Source organism: Balaenoptera musculus, chromosome 1 (assembly GCF_009873245.2).
Source record: "Balaenoptera musculus isolate JJ_BM4_2016_0621 chromosome 1, mBalMus1.pri.v3, whole genome shotgun sequence".
NCBI classification, from domain to species: domain Eukaryota; kingdom Metazoa; phylum Chordata; class Mammalia; order Artiodactyla; family Balaenopteridae; genus Balaenoptera; species Balaenoptera musculus.
In genome coordinates this window covers 57642031-57663383 of record NC_045785.1, presented here as the reverse complement: position 1 = coordinate 57663383, position 21353 = coordinate 57642031, and the positions used below count along the sequence as shown (strand labels likewise).

Here is a 21353-nt window from a genome sequence, read left to right as displayed (position 1 = left end):
GGCCTCGTACAATGAGTTTGGGTGTGTTCCTCCCTCTGCTATATTTTGGAAGAGTTTGAGAAGGATAGGTTTTAGCTCTTCTCTAAATGTTTGATAGAATTCTCCCGTGAAGCCGTCTTGTCCTGGGCTTTTTTTTGTTGGAAGGTTTTTAATCAAAGTCTCAATTTCAGTGCTTGTGATTGATCTGTTTATATTTTCTATTCCTTCCTGGTTCATTCTGCAAAGGTGATGCTTTTCTAAGAATTTGTACATTTCTTCCAGATTGTCCATTTTATTGGCATATAGTTGCTTGTAGCAATCTCTCATGATCGTTTGTATTTCTGCAGTGTCAGTTGTTACTTCTCCTTTTTAATTTCTATTTCTATTTATTTGGGTCTTCTCCCTTTTTTTCTTGATGAGTCTGGCTAATGGTTTATCAACCTTGTTTATCTTCTCAAGGAACCAGCTTTTAGTTTCATTGATCTGTGCTATTGTTTCCTTCATTTCTTTTTCATTTATTTCTGATTTTTTCTTTATGATTTCTTTTCTTCTGCTAACTTTGGGGTTTTTTGTTCTTCTTTCTCTAATTGCTTTAGGTGTAAGTTTAGGTTGTTTATTTGAGGTGTTTCTTGTTTCTTGAGATAAGATTGTACTGCTATAAACTTCCCTTGTAGAACTGCTTTTGCTGCATCCCATAGGTTTTGGGTTGTCGTGTTTTCATTGTCATTTGTTTCTAGGTATTTTTTGATTTCCTCTTTAATTTTTTCAGTGATCTCTTGGTTATTTAATAGTGTATTGTTTAGCCTCCATGTTTTTGTATTTTTTACAGATTTTTTTCCTGTAATTGATATCCAGTCTCATAGCTCTGTGGTCAGAAAAGATGATTGATACGATTTCAATTTTCTTAAATTTACCAAGGCTTGATTTGTGTCCCAAGATATGATCTATCCTGTAGAATTAGCACTTGAGAAGAAAGTGTATTCTGTTTTCTTTGGATAGAATGTCCTATAAATATCAATTAAGTCCATCTTGTGTAACATATCATTTAAAGCGTGTGTTTCCTTTTTTATTTTCATTTTGGATGATCTGTCCATTGATGAAAGTGGGGTGTTAAAGTCCCCTACTATGATTGTGTTACCGTCGATTTCCCCTAATATGGCTGTTAGCATTTGCCTTATGTACTGAGGTGCTCCTATGTTTGGTACATAAATATTTACAATTGTTTTATCTTCTTCTTGGATTGATCCCTTGATCATTATGTAGTGTCCTTCTTTGTCTCTTGTAATAGTCTTTATTTTGAAGTCTATTTTGTCTGATATGAGAATTGCTACTCTAGCTTTCTTTTGATTTCCATTTGCATGGAATATCTTTTTCCATTCCCTCACTCTCAGTCTGTATGTGTCCCTAGGTCTGAAGTGGGTCTCTTGTAAACAACATATATATGAGTCTTGTTTTTGTATCCATTCAGCCAGCCTATATTTTTTGGTTGGAGCATTTAATCTGTTTACATTTAAGGTAGTTATCAATCTGTATGTTCCTATTACCATTTTCTTAATTGTTTTGGGTTTGTTATTGTAAGTCTTTTCCTTCTCTTGTGTTTACTGCCTAGAGAAGTTCCTTTAGCATCTGTTGTAAAGCTGGTTTGGTGGTGCTGAATTCTCTTAGCGTTTGCTTGTCTGTAAAGGTTTTAATTTCTCCATCAAATGGTAATGAGATCCTTGCTGAGTAGAGTAATCTTGGGTGTAGGTTTTTTCTGTTTCATCACTTTATATATGTCCTGCCATTCCCTTCCGTCTTGCAGAGTTTCTGCTGAACGATCAGCTTTTAACCTTATGGGGATTCCCTTGTATGTTATTTGTTGTTTTTCCCTTGCTGCCTTTAATATTTTTTCTTTGTATTTAATTTTTGAAAGCTTGATTAATTTGTGTCTTGGCGTGTTTTTCCTTGGATTTATCCTGTATGGGACTCTCTGTGCTTTCTGGACTTGATTGACTATTTCCTTTCCCATATTAGAGATTTTAACTATAATCTCTTCAAATATTTTCTCAGATCCTTTCTTTTTCTCTTCTTATTCTGGGACCCCTATAATTTTAATGTTGGTGCATTTAGTGTTGTCCCAGAGGTCTCTGAGACTGTTCTCAATTCTTTTCTTTCTTTTTCCTTTATTCTGCTCTGCAGTAGTTATTTCCACTATTTTATCTTCCAGGTCACTTATCCGTTCTTCTGCCTCAGTTATTCTGCTATTGATTCCTTCTAGAGAATTTTTAATTTCATTTATTGTTTTGTTCATCATTGTTTGCTCTGTAGTTCTTCTAGGCCCTTGTTAAACATTTCTTGTATTTTCTCCATTCTATTTCCCAGATTTTGGATCATCTTTACTGTCATTACTCTGAATTCTTTTTTAGGTAGACTGCCTATTTCTTCTTCATTTGTTTGGTCTGGTGGGTTTTTATCTTGCTCCTTCATCTGCTGTGTGTTTCTCTGTCTTCTCATTTTACTTAACTTAGTGTGTTTAGGGTCTCCTTTTTGCAGGCTGCAAGTTCGTATTTCCTGTTGTTTTTGGTGTCTGCCCCCACTGGGTAAGGTTGGTTCAGTGGGTTGTGTAGGCTTCCTGGTGGAGGGGACTGGTGCCTGTGTTCTGGTGGATGAGGCTGGATCTTGTCTTTCTGGTGGGCAGGATCATGACCGCTGGTGTGTTTTGGGATGTCTGTGACCTTATTATGATTTTAGGCAGCCTCTCTGCTAATGGGTAGGGTTGTGTTCTTGTCTTGCTAGTTGTTTGGCATAGCATGTGCAGCACTGTAGCTTGCTGGCTGTTGAGTGGAGCTGGGTCTTAACGTTGAGTTGCAGATCTCTGGGAGAGCTTTCGCTATTTGATAGTATGTGGAGGTGAGAGGTCTCCTGTGGACCAGTGTCCTGAACTCGGCTCTCCCACCTCAGAGGTACAGGCCTCACACCTGGATGGAGCACCAAGACCCTGTCATCCACATGGCTCAGAAGAAAAGGGAGAAAAAAGGAAAGAAAGAAAGAAAAAATAAAATAAAAGTTATTAAAATAAAAAATTTTTAATTATTAAAAATAAAAAAAATTTAGAAAGTAATATAAAAAAGAAGAAAAAAAGAAAGAAAGAAGAGAGCAACCAAAGCAAAAAACAAATCTACCAATGATAACAAGCACTAAAAAGTATACTAAAAAAACAAACAAACAAACAGAAACGGACAGACAGAACCGTAGGACAAATGGTAAAAGGAAAGCTATACAGACAAAATCACACAAAGAAGCATACACATACACACTCACAAAAAGAGAAAAAGGAAAAAAAATCTATATATCTATGTATGAAAAAAACAAAAAAAGAAGAGAGCAACCAAATCAATAAACAAATCTACCAATGATAATAAACTCTAAATACTAAACTAAGATAAACATAAAATCAGAAACAAATTGATGCAGAAAGCAAACCCCAAGTCTACAGTTGCTCCCAAAGTCCACTGCCTCAATTTTGGGATGATTCATTGTCTCTTCAGGTATTCCAGAGATGCAGGGTACATCAGGTTGATTGTGGAGATTTAATCCGCTGCTCTTGAGGCTGCTGGGAGAAATTTCCCTTTCTCTTCTTTGTTCGCACAGATCCCGAGGTTCAGTTTTGGAATTGTCCCCGCCTCTGCATGTAGGTCGCCTGAGGGCATCTTTTCTTCTCTCAGTCAGGATGGGGTTAAAGAAGCAGCTGATTAGGGGGCTCTGGCTCACTCAGGCCGAGGGGAGGGAGGGGTATGGAATGCAGGGTGAGCCTGCAGTGGCAGGGGCTGGCATGACGTTGCAACAGCCTGAGGTGCGCCGTGTGTTCTCCCAGGAAAGTTGTCCCTGGATCATGAGACCCTGGCAGTGGTGGGGTGCACAGGCTCCCGGGAGGGGAGGTGTGGATAGTGACCTGTGCTTGCACACAGGCTTCTTGGTGGCTGCAGAAGCAGCCTTAGAGTCTCACACCCATCTCTGGAGTCTGCGCTGATAGCCACAGCTTGTGCCTGTCTCTGGAGCTCGTTTAGGCGGTGCTCTGAATCACCTCTCCTCGTACATCCTGAAACAATGGTCTCTTGCCTCTTAGGCAGTTCCAGACGTTTTCCCGGACTCCCTCCTGGCTAGCTGTGGTGCACTAGCCCCTTCAGGCTGTGTCCACGCAGCCAACCCCATTCCTTTCCCTGGGATCTGACCTCCGAAGCCAAAGCCGAAGCATCAGCTCCCAGTCCCCACTCACCCCGGCGGGTGAGCAGAGAAGCTTCTTGGGCTGGTGAGTGCTGGTCGGCACTGATCCTCTGTGCAGGAATCTCTGTGCTTTGCCCTCCTCACCCCTGTTGCTGTGCTGTCCTCCGTGGCTCCAAAGCTTCCGCCCGGCCACCCCCTGTCTCCACAGTGAAGGGGCTTCATAGTGTGTGGAAACTTTTCCTCCTTCACAGCTCCCTCCCAGATGTGCAGGTACTGTTCCTATTCTTTTGTCTCTGTTTTTTCTTTTTTCTTTTGCCCTACCCAGGTACATGGGGAGTTTTTTGCCTTTTGGGAAGTCTGAGGTCTTCTGCCAGCATTCAGTAGGTGTTCTTTAGGAGTTGTTCCACATGTAGATGTATTTCTGAAGTATTTGTGGGGAGGAAGGGAATCTCCACATCTTACTCCTCTGCCAACTTGAAGATCTCTCTAATACTATGTTAAATAATAGAGGGAAGAGTGGGCATCTTTGTCTTTTTCCTGATCTTAAAGGCAATGCTTTCAGCTTTTCACCGTTGAGTATGATATTAGCTGTGGGTTTGTCATATATGGCTTTTATTATGTTGAAGTATGTTTCCTCTATTACCACTTTGTTGACAGTTTTTATCATAAACTGATGTTAACTTTTATCAAAACTTTTTTCTGCATTTATTGAAATGATCATATGATTTTTATCCTTTGTTTTGTTAATGTGGTGTATCATGTTGATTGAGTTGCAGATACTGAGCCATCTTTGCATGCCTGGGATAAATCCCACTTGATTATGGTGTATGATCCTTTTAATGTATTGTTGTATTTTGTTTGTTGATATTTTGTTGAGGATTTTTGCATCTATGTTTTCTGGGATATTGACCTGTTGGTTTCTTTTTGTTTTTACTGTCTTTGATTTTTGTATCTATGCTGGCCTTATAGAATGAATTTGGTCGTGTTCCCTCTTCACTCTTTTGGAATAATTTGAGAAGAATAGGTAATAATCCTTCTTTAAATATTTGGTAGAATTCATCAGTAAAGCTGTCTGGTCCTGAACTTTTGTTTGTTGGGAGGTTTTTAATTAGTGAATCTCCTTACTAGTAATCTGTTTGTTCAGGTTTTCTATTTTATTATGATCAGTCTTTGTAGGTTGTGTATTTATAGGACTTTATCCATTTCTTCTAAACAACAAATTGGCTGTCCAATTTGTTTGCATGTAATTGTTCATAATAATCTCTTATAATACTTTATATTTCTGTAGTGTTGGTTGTAACTTTTCCTCTTTCATTTCTGATTTTATTTATTTGAGCCCTCTTTCCTTCTTGAAAAGTCTGGCTAAAGGTTTATCAATTTTGTTTATTTTTTCAAAGAACCAGCTCTTAGTTTCATTGATTTTTTTTCTATTGTTTTTTAGTGTCTATATCATTTATTTCTGCTCTGATCTTTATTATTTCCTTCCTTTTAGTAACTGTGTGTGGGGGTGTTGGTTCTTCTTTCTCTAGTTCCTTTAGGTGTAATTTTAAATTGTTTGAGATTTTTCTTGTTTCCTGAGATAGACTTGTATCACTATAAACTTTCCTCTGAGAACTGCTTTTGTTGCATCCCATAGATTTTGTAATGTTGTATTTCCACTTTCATATCTCAAGGTATTTTTGATTTTCTCTTTGATTTCTTCAGTAACTCACTGGTTTTTTTGTAGCATGTTGTTTAGACTCCACATGTTTGTGTTTCCAGGTTTTTCTTGTAGTTGACTTCTTGTCTCATACCTTTGTGGCCAGAAAAGATGCTTTATATGATTTCAGTCTTCTTAAATTTACTGAAACCTGTATGTGGACTAACGTGTGATCTACCCTGGAGAATATTCAATGTGCACTTGAAAAGAATGTGTATCCTGCTGTTTTTTGGATGAATGTTTTGTATGCCTATTAAACAATCTGATCTGATGTGTTGTATAAGCCAAATGTTTCCTTTTGATTATCTGTCTGGATGATCTGTCCATTGATGTAAGTGGGGTGTTAACGTCCCTTTCTATTATTATACAGTTATGTATTATTGTTATATTATTCTACAATTATAATAATTCTTGTTAAATTATTATAAAATCTTTCCCTTTATGTCTATTTGTATTAGCTTTATGTAGTTAAATATTCTTATGTTGAGTGTATATATATTTACAAGTGTTTTCCTTTTTGTTGGGATGATCCCTTTATCATTATATTATGCCTTTCTCTGTATCTTGAAATAATCTTTGAAGTCTATTTTGTCTGATATAAGTATAGTTAGTCCAGCTTTCTTTTTATTTCCATTTGAATGGAATACCTTTTTCCATTCCCCCACTTTCAGTCTTCCTGTTGGTAACTCATTTTCTTTTTCACAATTCCATTCTAATGTATCTGTGGTATTTCTGAGTTTATCTCTTTGTGGAGCTTTTTTAGCAGATGCTCTACATATTGCAGTCCACTTGTGTTGACATTTTACCAGTTTAAGAGTAGAAATCTTCCCCCCTTTATATCTTTTCACTCTCCCCTGTTTATATACTTGCCCTAAATATTTCCTCTAAATATTTAAATGGAGTATTTGAACATTAGAACTGTATCAGCTAGTTATAATTTTTATATCAACCATCAAACATAATGAAGAAAACTGAAGAGAAGAAGGAAATTGTATTTACCTATATTTTTACTCTCTCTGATATTCCAAAATTCTTTTTTAAAATAATTTCCTTTTTGTTTAGCCATTCTCCTTTAGCCATTCTTAAGGAAGATCTGCTGGCAACAAATTCTCTTAGTATTTCTTCATCTGAGAATATCTTAATTTCACCTTTATTCCTATAAAATATTTTTAGTGGATATAGAATTCTGGGTTGAAAGTTATTTTCTCTCATCACTTAGAAAATGTGTGTCACTTCCTTCTGGCCTCCATAGTTTCTGATGATAAATCTGCTGTTATTCAAATTATTTCTCTCCGTATATAAGACATCATTTCTTCCTTAATGCTTTCTATATTTTTGTTTACTTTGTTTTCAGTTTTGAGAAATTTGAGTATGATGTTTTGGTGTGGATTTCTTTAGGTTTATCTTCTTTGGAATTCACTGAGTTTCTTGATTCTGTATGTTATTCTTTGCTAAATTTTGGAAATTTTCAGCTATTATTTCTTCAAGTACATTTTTCAGTCTCATCCTCTTTCTGCTCTCCCCAATGACATGAATGTTAGATATCTTGTTATAGTCCCACAGGCCTTTGAGCCTTTGTTCTTTTTTGTTTTTTTCAGATTATTTTCTTTCTGTTTTTCAGATTAGGTAATTTCTATTGTTCTCTCTTCAAGTTCACTAATTCTTTCCTCTGTCCCCTCCATTTTGCTGTTGAGCCCATCCATTGAATTTTAAAATTTTGATTATTTCATTTTTCAGTTCTAAAATTTCCATTTGGTTCTTGAATTGATTTACTAAGATTTTTAATTTCTTTGATAATACTTTCTATTATTCCATTTGTTTCAAATGTGTTCATAAATGCTTGAAACTTTTTTTTGATGATTGCCTTAAACTGTCCGATAATTCACATATCTCTGTCATCTCAGTGTTGGCATCTATTGATTTTATTTGTTTTTTTGTTTGTTTGTTTCATTTAGGTTGAGATTTTCTTGTGTCTTTGTATGATGAGTGACTTTCAGTTGAAATTTAGAAATTTTGGGCATTATGTCATGAGAACTGAATCTTCTCTAAACCTTCCTTTTTAGCAGGCTTTGTTTGACACTATTTTGACAGGGGAATTTACTGCTCCATTACTGCTAGGCGGGAGTAGAAGTGGGGTTTTGTAGAAATCCATGTTCTCCACTTGGCCTTCAATTACAGTGAGGGAGGGGATCATCTCCTCATTACTGTTTTGCAGGGGCAGGCGGGGAGCTCTGATTTCCATTGAAACATGACTGGGAGGGATAGGAGCACCTCATTACCACTCCCTGACACCATGGATTGGGACTTGGCTTTATTACTTTGGGGCGGTTCTGTAAGTTCTGACTCTACCAGTCCAACTCTGACTATTCTATTGGGGAGAAGAAGGGACACCTTGTTACTGCCAGGTAGGTGTGGAATTCCATGTTCCCCAACTGGTCTCTGCTGACATTGCAGAAAGGGCAGCACAGTTATTATTTTTGTTAGGATTGAAAGTCCTGGTTCCTTACTGATCCTTTTCTGACACCACACCCACTGGAAGGCTGGGAGATTGGGATGCCTTGTTAGAGCCTGGCAAGGATGGAAGTCTAGGCTCCCCACTTGGCTAGTGGAATTTGTGGAATGGGTGGGGCTACAATTTTTTCTCTGTGTTTTTGTCTGGAGTGGAATGGTTATATTCTAAAAGTTTTTTTTTTTTTTTTTCTTGCAAGGTTTTTCTTTTCCTGGTCTTTTGGCTAGAGAGAGGAGGTTTGTCTGGAGTATATGCAGCAATAAGGAATCCAGGGAACTCACCACTGTGTCATTCCTTGGGTCCTGAGCTCTCTTGTTGCTTTGCCTCCTTCTATCAAAGGTTTTCAAAGGCTTCCTATGTTTGTTTTATATATGATGTCCAGGGTTTTTAGTTGTATTTAGAAGAGGAATAAGAAAAAGTGTCTACTTCATCTTCATGGGTGGAGGATTCCCCTTCATTCTGTTTTTTTACTAAGTAATGTGGTAGGCAGAATAATCATTCCCCAAATATATACACATCCCAATCTCTGGAGCCTGTGAATAAATTACCTTACATGACAAAAGAGACTTTCCAGATGTGATTACATTAAGGATCTTCAAAGAAGGAGGTTATCCTGGGTTACCGGAGTGGACGCAAACTAATCACACGGGTACTTAAAATTGGAGCACTTTTTCCAGTTCTGGTCAGAGAGAAATGTAATGACAAAAGACTATCAGAGAGATGCAATATTGCTGTCTTTTGAAGATGGAGGAAGGGTTGCTGGTGTCCTCTAGAAGTTGGAAAAGGCAAGGAAATGAATTCTCCTCTAGAGCCTTCAGAAAGGAACATAACCCTATTAACTTTTTGGTTTTAGTCCAGTGAGACCTGAGTCAGACCTCTAACCTACAGAACTCTAAGATAATACATTTGTATGGTTTTAATCCACTAAGTTTTTGGTAATTTGTTATAGCATCAATAAAAATAAAATCAATAAAAATTAATTTATTGTTCCTATAAAGCAATAATCAAATCAAACCTTTATCTGAAGACTGATAATAATTTTATTTCAATTTGAATAAAAATATATAGAGATACAAATTACCTTATGAGTTATCATTGCTTATTTTCTGGAAAACAGACATTTTTGAGTGGTTAAGAATTCCAAAATGAGATAATTTATGTATATCTTGTATGTGCTTGGTTTGTAAAAGGCATTCAATAAATGTCTATTGAAGTTGTTAAATACTGGAGGAAAACAAATAGTGATGTCAAAATGTCATTTCTTAAATCTTTAGAATGTACAAACCAGCTAATATTATTTGAATTATTTTAGCATTGCATCATATTTGTATTTTACAGTTAGTGAAGGTAGTTCTCTAATGGATATTGAAAATGTAATTCTGGCTAAAGTCCATGAGGAAGAAGAAGACAACTCAGAGGCAGTATTGAAATCTGATAAGTTCCAACAGGACTTATTTTTTATGGAACGAGTTATAATGGAAAATATATTTCAGCCAAAACTTGCAGCTTATCGTCAGCTTCCTGTTTTAAAAGGTATTTAATACATTATATACTAAAACACTAAAAAACTTTTTTTAAAAAACATGGTGTTGTTTTGAAATAAAGATTTTATACTTTACAAAAGATATTTTAAAATGATCACTTTTAGTCAAGCTCAAATAATTTTAAAAATCGAATGATGTTATTATTTCTAAATGCAATATCTAGACTGAGTTATCACTGATCAGAAGACATTTTTATATAGTTTTCAGCACTAAACATGTGAGTAGCAAGAGTCCAGACCAGGAACCCCAAAGAAAAAGGTGTAGACCCTTACCTTTGGCTCTTTCCTCTCCGTTGTTCCCTCATTGAATTATCCTCTCATAATCAAACCCCCCTTTCCATTGCCATTTATACTTTCCAGGTTCTAGCTTTTATTACCTCTCCCTAATTTAATTATATACTCTTATTGCTACAAATCCCATCTCATAGATTCACAAAATATTTTGAAGGATTTGAGAGATTATCTAATTCAACTTTTCAATTTCAATTCCCAGCTTTCAAGTATGGATTAGGGCAAACTCCTTTATGAAATCTTTCTTGATCCTTCAAGTCAAAAGTGATCGTCTATATGCCTACATCAAAAAATTAGGTTACAAAATTGCATGTGTGACAAATGGATGTAAACCTTTTTGGTTACTTACATCTAAGAATATTGAAAAACTATGTTTCTTATCTCATATTAGGTTGATGTTTTAAAATTTTTATCATTTATATAAACTTTTCATCCCATAATTAGAGTTATAAGATTAAAGTTTTACTGAGTACTGTAAATTTATTTATTTATTTATTTATTTATTTATTTATTTATTTATTTATTTATTTATTTATTTATGGCTGTGTTGGGTCTTCGTTTCTGTGCGAGGGCTTTCTCTAGTTGTGGCAAGCGGGGGCCACTCTTCATCGCGGTGCGCGGGCCTCTCATTATCGCGGCCTCTCTTGTTGCGGAGCACAGGCTCCAGACGCGCAGGCTCAGTAATTGTGGCTCACGGGCCCAGTTGCTCCGCGGCATGTGGGATCTTCCCAGACCAGGGCTCGAACCCGTGTCCCCTGCATTGGCAGGCAGATTCTCAACCACTGCGCCACCAGGGAAGCCCTGAGTACTGTAAATTTTGATGTTTTGAAAACAAAACTGGTGGTAGATCACTTCTTTAAATGTATCTAAGAAATAGAAATATAGTAGGAAATTTTTTAATGAGGTAAGATTTACATATAATGAAATACATATATTTTAACTACATAATTTGATACATTTAAGAATGTATAAGCCTGTATAACTAATACTGTAATCAAGACAGAGAATATATTTACCAACCCCAAAAGTTCCCTTCTGCTGTTTTCCAGTTAAAATGTACACCCTTATAGACAGGCATTAAGCTGATTTCTATCACTATAGATAAATTATTTTGGTATATCATATAAGTGGGTTCGTATAGTAAGTATTCTTTTGTGTCTGGCTTCTTTTACTTAACATAATGTTTTTGAGATTCATCTACATTGATATGTATATAAGTAGTTCATTTTTTTCTGAGTACTACTCCTTTTAATGAACATACCATAATAATTTGTATATTCATTCACCTGCTGATGGACACCTGTACATCTTTGATCTATTATGAATAAAGCTGCTATGACCATTTTTGTGTTTCTTTTTGTGGATATATGTTTTAATTTCTCTTAGGTAAATACCTAGAAATGGAATTATTGGGTCTTTGAATAGATGTATGTATAACTTTTTCAGAAACTGCAAAATACCTTTCCAGATTATTTGTACCATTTTACAATCCCACAAGAAATATACAGGAGTTGCTCCACCTTCTTCTTTTTTTTTTTTTTCTGGCTGCCGTAGGTCTTCATTGCGGAGCGGGGGCTACTCCTCATTGCAGTGCGCGGTCTTCTCATTGCGGTGGCTTCTCTTGTTGCAGAGTACAGGCTCTAGGCATGTGGGCTTCAGTAGTTGTGGCACATGGGCTCAGTAGTTGTGGCTCACGGGCTATAGAGTGTAGGCTCAGTAGTTGTGGTGAATGGGCTTACTTGCTCGGTGGCATGTGGGACCTTCCCGGACCAGGGCTTGAACCCGTGTCCCTGCATTGGCAGGTGGTTTCTTAACCACTGCCACCAGGGAAGCCCCACATTCTTGATAATGCCTGCCGTTGGCAATCTTTTTAATAACTTTTTTTGTCATTTGTATATCTTCTTCTGTGTAATATTTGGTCAAGTTCTTTGTGCATTTTAAAATTGAGTTGTCTTTTTTAAAAAAAATCAAGTTGTAGGAGCTTTTTTTAAAAAAATATATTCTGGATACAAGCTCCTTGAAAGATACAACTATTTTCTTTAAGCCTATAACAAACATATATTTGTCTGTTGTTGAGCAGAGGTTTTTAATTTTGATGAAGTCTTATCTATCGGTTTTTCCTTTTGTAGTAAATACTTTCCATGTCTTCTCTAAGAAATCTTTGCCTGCCCCAAGGTTGCAAATATCTTTGTCTTGTTTCTGAACTTAGGATAAAGGAATTCAGTATTTCATTGTTAAATAAGATGTTAAGTATAGTTTTTTATAGATGCCTTTTACTGGTTTGAGGAAATTTCCTTCTCATTCCAGTTTGCTGGACATTTTAAAACATAAATGGATGTTGAATTTTGTTCAAAACATTTTCTAAATTATTAAAACAATTATGTAATTTTTTCCTTTAATCTGTCAATGTGGCCAGTTACATTGTTTGATTTTAAAATGTTAAAACAAACTGAATTCCTCTGGTTAAACTTCACTTGGTTATGATATATTATCCTTTTTATATACTGTTGAATTCAATTTTCTAATACTCTATTGAGAATTTTCGTGACTAGTCTCATGCAACATATTTTTCTGTAATTTTCTGTTCCTTTGAAGTTCTTTAGTGTTATGATGGACTTATAATATGAGGTTTGAAAGTCTTCCCTCATTCTCTGTTTTCAAAAAAAATTTGCGTATTATTTCTTCTTTAAATGTTTGATAAAATTTACCAGTGAAACCATCTGGGATGGAGTTTTCTTTACAGAAAGTTTTCAAATTGCAAATTTAATTTCTTTGACAAATATAGGGTTATTCTATTCCTACCTGTGTCAGTTTTGGTAATTTGTGAGGAATTTACCCATTTTGTCTATGTTGTTGAAATTATATGCATAAAGTTGTTCATAATATCCTCTCTTTAAATTCTTTTGGTATCTGTAGGATTTATAGTGGTATCTCCTATTTCATTCTTGATATTGGTCATTTGTGACTTTTCTCTTTTATCAGTCTAGTTGGGGCTTTTTCAGTTATACTAATCCTTTCAAAAATATCTTCTTGTTTCAATGATTTTCTCAATTTTTTGGTCCTTTTAAAAAAAAACTTCAGTTATTTTCATTTTTACTTTTATGTTTTTCTTCGTTGAATTTAATCTACTCTTCTTTTTGTAGCTTCTTAAGATGGAAGTTTGGATCATTGATTTTACATCTTTTTTCGTGTCTAAGATAGGCATTTAATACTACAAATTTTCCTGCCTCTTACAAATATTGATAACTTGTGTTTTTATTATTATTCAATTCCAAATAATTCTTAATTTCCCATGTGAGTTTCTCTTTGATGTTTAGGTTGGTTAAAAGTATACTGTTTAGTTTCCAAGTTTTTAGTAATTTTTTATTCATCTTTTCTTACTGAATTCTAATTTAACATTGGCATGGTGGTCAGAGAGCATATTCTATATGATTTCTACCCTTTGAAATTTATTACGAATTGTTTTATGGCCCAGCATATGGTGAATGTTCCACACTCAAGAAGATGGGGTATTCTATTATTTAGTGCAGTATTCTTTAGATGTTAATTATGTCAAATTGATTGATAGTGTTTTACAAATCTTTCATCTTTATTGAGTTTTTGTTGACCTGTTCTATCAACTAATGAGAGAGTATTGTTAGAATCTTTAATTATGATTATGGATTTGTCTCTATTTTCTCTAAGCTTGTTAATTTTGCTCTATATATTTGAGAGCTTTATTATCAGATACATTCATACTTAAATTGTTCTATCTAGTCTAGACCCCTACCTTCACACACTTTAGAAAAAGCTAATTTAAAAAGCAAGATAATCTGAACATAAGTTCACTGCTTGATAAAACAAACTTCAACACTGTATTGTTTGGAAGAAAACACAATCCAGTCATTCATTGCTGTAAATTTTATGATGTACAGCCTCCAATAAAAATAATTACTAGTCATGTAAAGAAGCAGGAAAATGTGAGCCATAACTGAGAAAAATCAGTTAATAGAAACAGATGTAAAGATGACTGAGATGGTGCAAAAGCAGACAAGGACATTTTTTAAAAAAATAGATCTTTGTTGGAGTATAATTGCTTCACAATATTGTGTTAGTTTCTGTTGTACAACAAAGTGAATCAGCCATATGCATACATCTGTCCCCACATCCCATGCCTCTTGAGCCTCCCTCCCATCCTCCCTATCCCACCCCTCTAGGTCATCACAAAGCACTGAGCTGATCTCCTTGTGCTATGCTGCTGCTTCCCACTAGCTAACTATTTTACATTCGGTAGTGTATATATGTTGATGCTACTCTCACTTCACCCCAGCTTCGCCCTCCCACCCCATGTCCTGAAGTCCATTCTCTATGTCTACGTCTTTATTCCTGCCCTGCAGCTAGGTTCATCAGTACCATTTTTTGTTTTTTTTTTAGATTCCATATATATGCATTAGCATACAGTATTTGTTTTTCTCTTTCTGGCTTACTTCACTCTGTATGACAGACTCTAGGTCCATCCACCTCACTACAAATAACTCAATTTCATTTCTTTTTATGGCTGAGTAATATTCCATTGTATATATGTGTCACATCTTCTTTATCCATTTATCTGTCGATGGACATTTAAGTTGGTTCCATGTCCTGGCTATTGTAAATAGTGTTGCAATGAACATTGTGGTACATGTCTTTTTGAATTATGGTTTTCTCAGGGTATATGCCTAGTAGTGGGATTGCTGTGTCATATGGTAGTTCTATTTTTAGTTTTTTAAGGAACCTCCATACTGTTTTCCATAGTGGTTGTATCAATTTACATTGCCACCAACAGTGCAGGAGGGTTCCCTTTTACCACACCCTTTCCAGCATTTATTGTTTCTAGATTGTTTGATAATGGCCATTCTGACTGGCATGAGGTGATACATCATTGTAGTGCTTTTTTTGGTTGTTTTTTAAAAATGTTATTTATTTATTTTTGGCTGCATTGGGTCTTCGTTGTTGTGCATGGGCTCTCTCTGGTCATGGCAAGTGCGGGCTACTCTTTGTTGCAGTGCACGGGCTTCTCATTGCAGTGGCCTCTCTTGTTGCGGAGCACAGGCTCTAGGCACGTGGGCCTCAGCAGTTGTGGCATGCAGGCCCAGCAGTTGCGGCTCGTGGGTTCTACAGTGCAGGCTCAGCAGCTGTGGTGCACGGGCTTAGTTGCTCTGTGGCATGTGGGATCGTCCCAGACCAGGGCTCGAACCCGTGTCCCCTGCATTGGCAGGCAGACTCCCAACCACTGCAGCAGCAGGGAAGTCCCCTCATTGTACTTTTGATTTGCATTTCTCTAATAATTAGTGATGCTGAGCATCTTTTTATGTGCCTCTTGGCCATCTGTATGTCTTCCTTGGTGAAATGTATATTTAGGTCTGCTGCCCATTTTTTACCTGGATTGTTTGTTTTTTTGATATTGAGCTCCATGAGCTGTTTGTATATTTTGGAGATTAATCCTTTGTCTGTTGTTTCATTTGCAAATGTTTTCTCCCATTCTGAGGGTTGTCTTTTTGTCTAGTTTATGGTTTCCTTTGCTGTGCAAAAGCTTTTAAGTTTAATTAAGTCCCATTTGTTTTTATTTTGATTACTCTAGAAGATAGGTCAAAAAAGATCTTGCTGTGATTTATGTCAAAGAGTGTTTTTCCTATGTTTTCCTCTAAGAGTTTTATAGTGTCTGGTCTTACATTTAGGTCTTTAATCCATTTGGAGTTTATTTTTTTGTATGGTATTAAGTAGTGTTCTAATTTCATTCCTTTACATGTAGCTGTCCAGTTTTCCCAGCACTACTTATTGAAGAGGCTGTCTTTTCTCCATTGTATGTTCTTGCCTCCTTTGTCGTAAATTAGGTGACCATATGTGCGTTGGTTTATCTCTGGGCATTCTATCCTGTACCATTGATATATATTTCTGTTTTTGTGTCAGTACCATACTGTCTTGATTATTGTAGCTTTCTGGTATAGTTTGAAGTTAGGGAGCCTGATCCCTCCAGCTCCGCTTTTCTTTCTCAAGATTGCTTTGGCTATTTGGGGTCTTTTGTGTTTCCATATGAATTGTAAAATTTTTTGTTCTAATTCTGTGAAGAATGCCATTGGTAGTTTGACAGGGATTGCATTGAATCTGTAGAGTGCTTTGGGTAGTATAGTCATTTTCACAATGTTGATTCTTCCAATCTAAGAACGTGGTATATCTCTCCATCTGTTTGTATCATCTTTAATTTCTTTCTTCAGTGTCTTATAGTTTTCTGTATATAGGTCTTTTGTCTCCTTAGGTAGGTTTATTCCTAGGTATTTTATTCTTTCTGTTGCAGTGGTAAATGGGAGTGTTTCCTTAATTTCTCTTTCTAATTTTTTGTTGTTGGTGTATAGGAATGCCAGAGATTTCTGTGCATTAATTTTGTATCCTGCTACTTTACCAAATTCACTGATTAGTTCTAGTAGTTTTCTGGTGGCATCTTTAGGATTATCTATGTATGGTATCATGTCATTGGCACAGAGTGAAAGTTTTACTTTTTCTTTTCCAATTTATATTCCTTTTATTTCTTTTTCTTCTCTGATTGCTGTGGCTAGGACTTCCAAATCTATGTTGAATAAGAGTGACGAGAGTGGGCATCCTTGTCTTGTTCCTTATCTTAGTGGAAATGCTTTCAGTTTTTCACCATTGAGTATGACGCTTGCTGTGGTTTGTCATATATGGCCTTTATTATGGTGAGGTAGGTCCCCTCTATGCCCATTTTCTGGAGAGTTTTTATCATAAGTTGGTGTTGAATTTTGTCAAAAGCTTTTTCTGCATCTATTGAGATGATCATATGGTTTTTATTCCTTAATTTATTAATGTGGTGTATCACATTGATTGATTTGCATATACTGAAGAATCCTTGCATCCCTGGGATAAATCCTACTTGATCATGGTGTATGATCCTTTTAATGTGCTGTTGGATTCTGTTTGCTAGTATTTTGTTGAGGATTTTTGCATCTATGTTCATTAGTGATATTGGTCTATAATTTTCTTTATTTTGTGATATCTTTTTCTGGTTTTGGTATCAAGGTGATGGTGGCTTCATAGAATGAATTTGGGAGTGTTTCTCTCTCTGCAATTTTTGGGAAGAGTTTGAGAAGGATTGGTGTTAGCTCTTCTCTTAATGTTTGATAGAATTCTTCTGTAAAGCCATCCTGTCCTGGACTTTTTTTTTGTGGAAGGTTTTTAATTACGGTTTCAATTTCATTACGTGTGATCAATCTGTTTATATTTTCTAATTCTTCCTGGTTCAGTCTTGGAAAATTGTACCTTTCCAAGAATTTGTCCATTTCTTCGTGGTTGTCCATTTTATTGGCATATAGCTGTTTGTAGTAGTCTCTTATAATCCTTTGTATGTCTGCAGTGTCAGTTGTGATTTCTGCTTTTTCATTTCTAATTTTATTGATTTGTGTCCTCTCCCTTTTTTCTTGAGTAGTCTGGCTAAGGGTTTATTAATTTTGTTTATCTTCTCAAAGAACCAGCTTTATTTTTATTGATCTTTGCCATTGTTTTCTTCATTTCTATTTCATTTATTTCTGCTCTGATCTTTATGATTTCTCTCCTTCTACTAACTTTAGGATTTGTTTGTTCTTCTTTCTCTAGTTACTTTAGGTGTAAGGTTAGATTGTTAATTTGAGGTTTTTCTTGTTTCTTGGGGTAGGATTGTATTGCTATAAACTTTCCTCTTAGAACTGCTTTTGCTGCATCCCATAGGTTTTGGGTCATTGCATTTTCGTTATCATTTGTTTCTAGGTATTTTTTGATTTCCTCTTTGAGTTCTTCAGTGATCTCTTGGTTATTTAGTAATGTATTCTTTAGCCTCCATGTATTTGTGTTTTTTACAGTTTTTTTCCTGTAATTTATTACTAATCTCATAGTGTTGTGGTCAGAAAAGATGCTTGATATGATTTCAATTTTCTTAAATTTACTGAGGCTTGATTTGTGACCCAAGATGTGATCTATCCTGGAGAATGTTCCATGAGCACTTGAGAAGAAAGTGTATTCTGTTGTTTTTGGATGTAATGTCCTGTAAATGTCAATTAAGTCCATCTTGTTTAATGTATCATTTAAAGCTTGTGTTTCCTTATTTATTTTCATTTTGGATGATCTGTCCATTGGTGTAAGTGGGGTGTTAAAGTCCCCTACTATTATTGTGTTACTGTTAATTTCCCCTTTTAGGGCTGTTAGCATTTGCCTTATGTATTCAGGTGCTCCTAGGTTGGGTGCATAAATATTTACAATTTTTATATCTTCTTCTTGGATTGATCCCTTGATCATTATGTCATGTCCTTCTTTTTCTCTTGTAATAGTCTTTATTTTGAAGTCTATTTTGTCTGATATGAGAATTGCTACTCCAGCTTTCTTTTGATTTCCATTTGCATGGAATATCTTTTTCCATCCCCTCACTCTCAGTCTGTATGTGTCCCTAGGTCTGAAGTGGGTCTCTTGTAGACAACATATATATGGGTATTGTTTTTGTATCCATTCAGCCAGCCTATATTTTTTGGTTGGGGCATTTAGTCTGTTTACCTTTAAGGTAGTTATCAATCTGTATGTTCCTATTACCATTTTCTTAATTGTTTTGGGTTTGTTTTTGTGCATCTTTTTCTTTTCTTGTGTTTCCCGCCTAGAGAAGTTTCTTTAGCATTTGTTGTAAAGCTGTTTTGGTGGTGCTGAATTCTTTTAGCTTTTGATTGTCTGAAAAGCTTTAAATTTCTCTGTCATATCTGAATGAGATCCTTGCTGGATAGAGTAATGTTGGTTGAAGGTTTTTCTCTTTCATCACTTTAAGTATATCCTGCCACTCCCTTCTGGCCTTCAGCGTTTCTGCTGAAAAATCAGCTGGTAATCTTACTGGGATTCCTCTGTGTGTTATTTTTTGGTTTTCCCTTGCTGCTTTTAATATTTTTTCTTTGTGTTTAATTTTTGTTAGTTTGATTACTATGTGTCTTGGTGTGTTTCTCCTAGGGTTTATCCTGTATGGGACTCTGTGGACTCCTGGACTTGGGTGACTGTTTCCTTTCCCATGTTAGGGAAGTTTTCCACTATAATCTCTTCAAATATTTTCTCAGACCCTTTCTTTTTCTCTTCTTCTTCTGGGACCCATATAGTTCGAATGTTGGTGTGTTTAGTGTTGTCCCAGAGGTCTCTGAGATTGTCTTCAATTCTTTTCATTCTCTTTTCCTTATTCTGCTCCTCCACAGTTATTTCCACCATTTTGTCTTCCAGGTCACTTATCCATTCTTCTGCCTCAGTTATTCTGTTATTGATTCCCTCTAGTGTATTTTTCATTTCAGTTACTGTGCTGTTCATATCTGTTTGTTTGCTCTTTAGTTCTTCTAGATCTTTGTTAAACATTTCTTGTATTTTCTCAATCTGTGCCTCCATTTTTTCCCCGTGATTCTGGATCATCTTTACTATCATTACTCTGAATTCTTTTTCAGGTAGAGTGCCTATTTCCTTTTCATTCTTTTGGTCTTGTAGGTTTTTACCTTGCTCCTTCATCTGTGACATATTTTTCTGCCATCTCATTTAAAAAAATTTTTTTATGAGTAGGATTGTGTTCCTATCTTACTGGTTGTTTGGCCTGAGGCTTCCAACACTGGAGTTTGTAGGATGTTGGGTAGAACTGGGTCTTGGTGCTGAGATGAGGACCTCTGTGAGACCTCACTCTGATGTATATTCCCTGGGGTCTGAGGTTCTCTGTTAGTCCAGTGGTTCAGACGTGGAGCTCCCACTGCAGGAGCTTTGGCCCAACCCCCGGCTCGTGAACCAAGATCCGGTTCACTTGGGGGTTCCTCCTGTCTCCTTGGGTGTCAGGGTTCCCCACCAGTGGCCAGCAGGTGCCCTAGTTGTAGGGAGACACTAACTCAAGACAAGGAATTTAAAAAAGCTATTGTACCCAGAATAGCCAACACAATATTGAAGGAGAAGAACAAAGTTGGAGGACTGGAATTACCTGACTTCAAGAATTACCGTAAAGGTACAGTAGTTAAGACAGTGTGGTATTGGTGAAAGAATAGACACACAGATCAGTGAAACAGAACAGAAAGCCCAGAATAGATACACATAAGTATAGCCAACTGATCTTTGACCAAAGAGGAAAGGCAATACAATGGAAAAAAAAAAGATAGTCTTTTCAACAAATGGTACTGGAACAACTGAATATTTATGGGAAAAATAAACAATCTAGATACAGATCTTACACTTTTCACAAAAATTAACTCAAAATGGATCACAAACCTCAATGTAATATACAGAACTATAAAACTCATAGAAGACAACACTGGAGAAAATCTAGAGGATGTTGGGTATGATGAAGAATTTTTAGATTTAACACCAAAGGCATGATCTATTGAAAGAAATAATTGATAAACCAGACTTCATTATAATTAAAAACTTATACCATATTGATATTGACCCAGAAATTTCACTCCTGGATATATAGCCAAAAAAACCCAAAATACTAATTCTAAAAGGTACATGTACCCCAATGTTCATAGCAGCATTATTTACAATTGCCAAGATATGGAACCAACCTAAGTGTCCATCAACAGATAAATGGATAAAGAAAATATGGTATATATTTACAATGGAATACTACTCAGCCAAAAATAAAAATGAAAATTTGCCATTTGCAGCAAAATGGATGGATTTGGAGGGCATTATGCTAAGTGAAATAAGTCAGACAGAGAAAGACATGTACTGTGTATCACTTATATGTGGAATCTAAAAATACAAAAAACTAGTGAATATAACAAAAGAAGAAGCAAAGTTACAGATATAGAGAACAAACTAGTGGTTACCAGTGAGGAGAGGGAAGGTAGGAGGGGCCGTGTAGGGGATTAAGAGGTACAAACTATTAGGTATAGAATAAGCTACAAGAATATATTGTACAACACATGGAATATAGCCAATTTTTATAATTATTGTAAATGGAGTATAATCTTTAAAAATTATGAATCACTATATTGTACACATTTAACTTATATAATATTGTACAGCAACTATACTTCAATAAAAAATAATTAAAAAAAAACAAAAAAACTTATGCCCTATGAAAGACATTGTCAATAGAATGAGAAGTCAAGTCACAGACTGAAGAAAAT

The 21353-nt window shown here is 35.7% G+C and overlaps 1 protein-coding gene across 1 annotated transcript in view; it reads left to right on the top strand.

Moving 5' to 3' along the window:
- The window catches only part of DNAI4 (dynein axonemal intermediate chain 4), a 125554-nt gene that overhangs the window by 63695 nt on the left and 40506 nt on the right, over nt 1–21353 (top strand). Inside the window, 1 exon segment of the mRNA XM_036843370.1 lies at nt 9729–9923. Coding sequence (XP_036699265.1) covers nt 9729–9923 — 195 coding nt within the window.